The following is a 7,873-nucleotide window of genomic DNA, read 5'->3' on the forward strand; positions in this document are numbered from 1 at the left end:
AACACGAAACGTGTCATCCAGTACTTTGCAACAATTGCAGCTAGTGGAGATAAGAAGAAGGAGGACCAGCCAGCGGGCAAAATGCAGGTGAGCTCCTAAAAGTAAGACCCTGCAACTGTCAGACTGTTTTCTGAGCTGAAGCATAACAAGAAGATTTCTGTTTCAGGGGACACTTGAGGATCAAATCATCAGTGCCAACCCTCTGTTGGAGGCTTTTGGGAATGCCAAGACTGTGAGGAATGACAACTCCTCACGCTTTGTAAGTTGTTGCCTGGCCTAAGAAGAAACAACTCTTCTTCTCACCATCATAACAAATGAAATATTTTCACAGTCAGAGATGGGAAGGTGGACCTAGGTCACTTATTTTTTATTCTTTCAGGGTAAATTCATCAGAATCCACTTTGGTGCCACAGGCAAGCTGGCTTCTGCTGACATTGAAACTTGTAAGAGACTCTCCAGGCCTGATTGGTCATGTTCTTTCTGACCGTCCTTGCCTTTTGTGCTAAGTTTCTCCTTCCATCCTTGACAGATCTGCTGGAGAAGTCCAGGGTCACTTTCCAGCTCAAGGCTGAAAGAAGCTACCACATCTTTTATCAGATCATGTCCAACAAGAAGCCGGAGCTAATTGGTAGGAACTTCGCCAAGCACAGTACACTGAACAATCTCTTTCGTTCTTTTCCATGCCAATTCTGTACGTGTTTTGTCCTTTTTCTCAGAGATGCTGCTGATCACCACCAACCCATACGACTATCACTATGTGAGTCAAGGGGAGATCACAGTGCCCAGCATTAATGACCAGGAGGAGCTGATGGCCACTGATGTAAGCAGTGCACAGGAGTTTTCTTGGGTGGGCTCTGACCTAGAAGCAGGCATGGTATTTACGGCTAAGCATTCTTCACTTCTTCCTGTGTTAGAGTGCCATTGACATCCTGGGCTTCACTCCTGATGAAAAAACAGCCATTTACAAGCTGACGGGGGCTGTCATGCACTATGGCAACCTGAAGTTTAAGCAGAAGCAGCGTGAAGAGCAGGCAGAGCCAGATGGCACAGAAGGTATCAGCACAATGTATACTGAAACACTCGCTAATACAGGCAGTAATTCCTCTTCAGAGTCACTGACTCCACCCACGGTTTTCCCCTGATGCTCCTATTGCAGCGTATAAGGCTGTCCTAAATAGAGGTCTTCCGTGGAAGAACACAACCCAGTGGGTGATGCAGACTGCTTTGAACTATGCAAATGCAAGGGCCAGGGAATCCTGAACCACATTTCCATTGGCTGACATAGTAGTAGTCAGGCAGAAGAGAGACAAGAGGGGCTGCTTTCTACATCTGGCGCATAACCAAGAACCGCTGCGCTCACTGACTTACACTCATGTACCCAGGCAGCTATCTGTCATTCGTCATCAGTGGTAGTCACCTCCTGAAGGTGTTGTTTCCGTGTAAAAATATGCTAGAATCCTGATGCTGCCCTGAAGCCCGTGTTCTGAAGGCAACTCTCAATGCCTGCAGTAAGAGCACTGTCCCATTTTAATTTACACAGGAGGTTAAAAAGGAACAGCAGTTAATAGTGCAGATGTGGCTGTTACATTTTCTGTTGACTTAAAGCTTGTTTCCAGGACTTCCATTTGAAAACAGTCAGCTAACATGCATGTATTGTGTTTCCTTTCCCTGGAATTTTTCAGGGTTTTATTCACTTAGAGGTTTTTGGAAGTATTTCTAAAAACCACAGTTATTTACACCTAGAAAATATATCATTGTATAATGTTAAGCAGAAGAGTTATATAAGATATAATTCCTGTGGTTGTAAAGAGAAGTAGGGAACTATTACACATTTTAAAAATACCCTGTAATATTGACTGGGAAAAAAAAAAAAAAGAAAAAAAAAAACTCCAAAGATTCAGCTTTGCTATTTTTCTAATGATAAATTCAATTAAAATATATAGGTATAAATAACACAACAGAAACAACTCAAAATTGGGATTTGTACATTTGTAGATTGATCCAAAAGTAATGCTTCCTATTTATTTCTCTGGAAATTACAGCAAAGAGAACAATAGCATTATTTGGTAGACCAAATTGTCAGCTGCACAATCACCACCATTAACTATGCTTTTTTGCAGCAATGAACATGAGGCTGCATGCTGCAATCATAAAAATCTGCACCTGTAGCAGTGACCCACTCTTTCACAGCTGCAATGATGGTGTCACTGATGAAGCACACCATCTGCCCCCTCACTGCTGACTTCAACTGTTTGGTCTCTGTAAACATTTATCATGTGCGGATGAATTGGTGATTAATGGGTGCAATTTATTCTGCATGGAGGAATTCAATTACGCACCTATGCTTCCTATGCACTTTTTGTCCAATCTACCTTTTTATTTCTCTTTCCTACTCCTTCCCCCTCTTTCTCTTAGTTTATTAAACTTATTTGTCCTGTGTATAGCTCCTATGTGTTTAAAACTTATCCTTAGGGAAAATGCAGTCCTGCTATGAATTAGATATTAGATATTAGATAATATTAGATATTGTATTTGAACTTGTGGCATAACGCTTCACTAATTTTTCTCTCTAATGCCCATAGAATTTCATTAACTCCAATGAGTACAGCATATTTTGTTACCAATCTGTTTCTTCTTCTGTTTGTTCAGAAATTGTAACTTGGAAAAAGGCTAAGGAAATAGCCTTTTGCTCAGCTAGCCACTTTAAAATTTGCTTGGACATTGTAAATTCATTTGGAAGAATTTTATGTTTAAAAATCTCAACTGGAATTTGTTTGTTTTTTTAAATAACCATTTAAAAAAAAAAAACACTATTAAACAGTAAATCAAGAGAGAGTGCAACACTTGTAAGTATGTGACTCAGAAGATGATTTATGAATAATATGAATAAATATGATTTATAGAATATGATTTATGCAGAAACCATTCCAGATTACTAAAAGATACATCTACTGGGGAGCTTATACTTGATCTGGTTGTGTGTTTGTTTAGTTGCAGACAAGGCTGCCTACCTGATGGGTCTCAACTCAGCAGACCTGCTCAAGGCGCTGTGCTACCCCCGTGTCAAGGTTGGGAATGAGTATGTGACCAAGGGTCAAACCGTGCAGCAGGTAATAAACAGCTGACAGAAAACACATGGCATGAATTTAAACTGTGGAACTTCTGCTTTTATCATGGATGTTAACTTTTTATTCTATATTTGTTTAGGTATACAACTCAGTGGGTGCCCTCGCAAAATCTGTCTTTGAGAAGATGTTCCTGTGGATGGTTGTTCGCATCAACCAGCAGCTGGATACCAAGCAGCCCAGGCAGTACTTCATTGGTGTCCTGGACATCGCTGGCTTTGAGATCTTTGATGTAAGAGGATAGACTTACAAGTTTAATGGAATGGACATTGGACTGGAATAGTTTTTTTTTTTCCATTATGCAGTACTTAGCTCACAAAGTACTTAACTTAGAAAGGCAGTAGGTTTGTTGCATGCAGCAATAAAAATAGTACTTAAAAGTGCTATCAGAATGTTTAATAACGGATGGCTAAAATAGATTGTGAGGAAATTGAAACTTTTATTCTTGAAGATTTTGTTAATGCAGAAGCCAGATTCCCCCTGAATGCTTGGGAATAGACCATCAGTATAGATTAATCCAAGAAGGCAAAGTACCGAGATAACTAGCATTTTGGTGTGAGCTCTGAATGTTTTCCAGTGTTCGTAAACATGTTCAGGCTAGGGCTTGAAGGTGTAAATATATGAAAGGATGGAATGCTTCAGTCACCACTCCAGGTCCACATTCATGGAGGACCAAGAGGATGCTCAGAGGATTGCAGCAACTCCCTCATGAAGACTGAGGGAGATAAGCTTGTTCATCCTGGAGAAGATAAGGCTCTGAGGGGAACAAGTTGTAATCTTCGAGGACTTATATGGGGCTTACAAAAAATGTGGAGAGTGACTTTTTACACAGACACATAGAGATAGGACAACGGGGCTGATTTTCAACTAAAAGAATGGGAGGAAATTCTTTACTCTCAGTGTGGTGAGACAATGGAACAAGTTGCCCAGAGATGCTGTCGATGCCCCGTACCTGGATATGGTCAAGGCCAGGTTGGATGGGGCCCTGTGATGTCTGATCTAGTGGGTGGCAAACCTGCCCACAGCAGTGGGGGTTGCAACTAGATGATCTTTAAAATTCCTTCCAACCCAAGTCATTCCATGATTCAGTGAGACCTTAACAGGTTGAAAGTGCGACGTATTAGAAAATCTCATGTATTCATGGAACTGAACTTATTTTACATACATAACCTTGCATTCTGCAGTTCAACAGCCTGGAGCAGCTCTGCATCAACTTCACCAATGAGAAATTGCAACAGTTCTTCAACCATCACATGTTCGTTCTGGAGCAAGAGGAGTATAAAAAGGAAGGCATCGAATGGGAGTTCATTGACTTTGGCATGGACTTGGCTGCCTGCATTGAGCTCATTGAAAAGGTATTTGGGACTCCTGCACTTAATAGTTTTTCAGATGTAAAAGGAATTTTTCTATGCTAAAATTTAGACTATACCAATACATGGCACCCACGCTTAATGCAAGGCATGTTTGTTTTTTTCTGGTCAGTGAGCTCTGTATATTTGTCTTCACCTGTCTGATTGTGAGGTGGTTAAGTTGTACCTTATATCACTACCTGTAGGATTTTGTCAAGTAGTATATATTCACAGGTGGGCAAAATTCTCAGTCCTAGTCACAGTAGTAAGTCTGTTTTAGAATTTACACTGAAACGCTTGTATTCTTTTATTTCTGCTGAGTGAGTTAATAAACTGAGCAGCTTCTACTTTAATGTTTGAAGGAATTTTCTATCTTGTTTCAAAAAAAAAAAAAAAAGCATTTACATAATGTAAACTCTTTGTTACACCTAAATGCTGATAATTTCATTCATTTTACTTTTCATCTTCAACTAACATGCACAACATGAATGTTTACATGATAGATCTGTACTACATTAAAACTTTGAAATGAACTGTGAACTTGTTTTCATATAAATGATGAAACATCTACTAAAAATATGCCATTTCTGAAAAAAAAAAAAGAGATGACACATTTGTATCATCACTATCTTCCATTCCTTTTTCTTATATTATCTCTCCCGTGTCCTGACTTTCTTTCTTTATATATTCGTATTTTCCTTCAGCCCATGGGCATCTTCTCCATCCTAGAAGAGGAGTGCATGTTCCCCAAGGCAACTGACACCTCTTTCAAGAACAAGCTCTATGACCAGCATCTGGGCAAGTCCAACAACTTCCAGAAACCTAAACCTGGCAAAGGCAAGGCTGAGGCCCACTTCTCCTTGGTGCACTACGCTGGCACAGTGGACTACAACATCTCTGGATGGCTTGAGAAGAACAAGGACCCCCTGAACGAAACTGTCGTGGGGCTGTACCAGAAATCATCCCTGAAGACATTAGCCTTACTGTTTGCCTCTGTTGGTGGGGCAGAAGCGGGTAATTTATTTTAAATAAATTCTACAATAATAAATAAATATTTGCAATAATATTTTGCATCAATTTACATTAATATTTATGTTACATAAATGTAGCACTTCCAGATTCATAAGTAAATGTAGCAAGTATTACTTTGATCACTAGAGTTTAAAATATACAGAAAACAGGGCTTATATATATAAAAGGCTTCTTAAAATAATGAAAAGATTGTGAGTCTAAAATCTTGTCTGTTTTTTGGAATTTAGTCACTCAGATTAATAAAGAATATCACATTTTCCTATAAACTTTAATAAACATGTTGATTTTATGATCAGACAGCTACACTAAAGAATTTACAAAGACTTACTGACACACTGGATAATTTCTATAGTAAGAGGCATTCCCAAATACTTCAGGAAGTAATATCAAACTCAAAAGAGTGGCACTAGATTTATGTGTAATTTTAGATATAAAGATACTTAAAGACTAATAAGTTGTTGCATTTGCTGTATTCATTCATGAGTTAATTCCTTAATTATGCTACTGTGCAAGATATTGCATTTATTTTCTGTTTCCATTTTCTTAACTTGTGTTAAGAGAAGTCATTAGATTTTCTTCTACTATTATCTGAAAAACACTATATTGTAATTATAAACACTGTCTGAATTTGTTATTTTTTCTCATATCACTACAGTTCGTATTTCTTAAGATAAAAATACATATTTTTTAAAATTCTAACCACATTTGTTATTCATTTCTTTTAAAAGTAGATATATTATTTTTCAGAGAGCGGTGGCGGTGGCAAGAAAGGTGGCAAGAAGAAGGGGTCTTCTTTCCAGACTGTCTCAGCTCTTTTCCGGGTACTGCAGAATAAGTACTATAAACTCTACTAAACTGTGAAAAAGATACAGAAAAATCAGTACAGGAAAAAAAGCTTTATATCAATCTAATATATAAAATATTTATGTTCAGAAAGAGTAAAGGCCTATGTTTTGTAACAAAGGGTTCTCATTAAATTGGAAGAATTACTACAGAATTGCCAAAAAACTATGATCATGATCTTAATGCAGCAGCTTTACTCCATCTAATAATGAGATTGTAACATTTTAAAATATAATCTTTACTCTTATTCTTAAGGAAAATTTAAACAAACTGATGAGCAATCTGCGAAGCACACATCCCCATTTTGTGCGATGCCTCATTCCCAATGAAACAAAAACACCTGGTAAGTAGTTCAGGTTCAAACATGCGAGAAATGTGTTATTCTCTGTGCAGTACAATGAAGTACAAATTCATAATGTCATTTGTTAGGTGCCATGGAGCATGAACTGGTGCTGCACCAGCTGCGCTGTAACGGCGTGCTGGAAGGGATCAGGATTTGCAGAAAAGGATTCCCAAGCAGAATACTTTATGCAGACTTTAAACAGAGGTCAGACTCCATTTAATTCATTTTTACCACATCTTTACTGAATAATTTCTATTTCCTAACTGTTTTAAATACTGTGGATGTTATGGAAGTTTTATAGTACCTATCTTCAGTCATACTAAAGTCAATTGTCCAAATTACTATCTAATTTCTTTCTATAGCTGACTATAAGAGCCACCACCAAAGGGCAATTTGGAGTCTTTTATTAATTCTTTAGTATGTCATAAAGCATCCAGAAAGTTGACTAGCTTGGACTTAGTTAACTTTCAGATAACAAAGAAGAATGACTTGTAGGCATCAGGATATAAATGTGAATAAAGCAGCTGCAAAATACACTAGACTAAGTTTTTAGAAAACTAAATAAAATTAGGTTTTTCTTCTTTCTCTGTATCAGCTGCAAAGCACAGTAAGAGCATGTACTACAACTATTTTGGATGAGGAATTGTTTCACATTTTGTTCTTGCACATAGAGTTCTCCTTTGAAGATAAGGCATTAAATGTGCCTTATAAGGCATGGGAAACACCTTATATATCAGCAGTTACTTATGAAAAGCAGTATTAAATGTGTCAAGGATTTGTGGATTAAGGAAAGTGATTGCTTCATTCTAAAACCACATTTACCCACAAAAACGTCATTTCTAAGAAATAGTGCAGAGTTCAAGCTTACTTCCACTAGTGACTTCTCTTGCAGAAAAACTAAACAATGGAATCAGTTGCTACAGGTTTGACTGAGCTTCCAGGAATCTGTTATTCATAATCTACTTCCTCCCATAGGTACAAGGTGCTTAATGCCAGTGCCATCCCTGAGGGACAGTTCATTGACAGCAAGAAAGCTTCCGAGAAACTCCTTGGGTCAATCGATGTGGACCACACCCAGTACAAATTTGGTCACACCAAGGTACAAATACTGCTTGACTGAAGAGCTACGTATCTGTACTCTGCAGTACCAGAAAATTATGTGCTGCAACATTCCATTTCTC

General features: G+C 38.0%; 1 protein-coding gene across 1 annotated transcript; it reads left to right on the forward strand.

Moving 5' to 3' along the window:
- Positions 1-6: 6 nt before the first annotated feature.
- LOC122192092 (myosin-1B-like) lies at positions 7-7,791 on the forward strand (the record flags this gene model as incomplete). The annotated part of the gene is made up of 14 exons (XM_042892548.1): positions 7-87; positions 167-259; positions 380-443; positions 530-628; positions 717-820; positions 915-1,053; positions 2,992-3,110; positions 3,208-3,357; positions 4,310-4,480; positions 5,179-5,488; positions 6,254-6,327; positions 6,605-6,692; positions 6,779-6,896; positions 7,668-7,791. Coding segments are annotated over exons 1-14 (1,659 nt in total), but the record flags the coding sequence as incomplete, so codon positions are not given.
- Between the last annotated feature and the right edge of the window lie 82 nt (positions 7,792-7,873).

Source organism: Lagopus leucura, unplaced genomic scaffold (assembly GCF_019238085.1).
Source record: "Lagopus leucura isolate 7727_CA_CO unplaced genomic scaffold, USGS_WTPT01 43712-0_obj-0_obj, whole genome shotgun sequence".
NCBI lineage: Eukaryota > Metazoa > Chordata > Aves > Galliformes > Phasianidae > Lagopus > Lagopus leucura.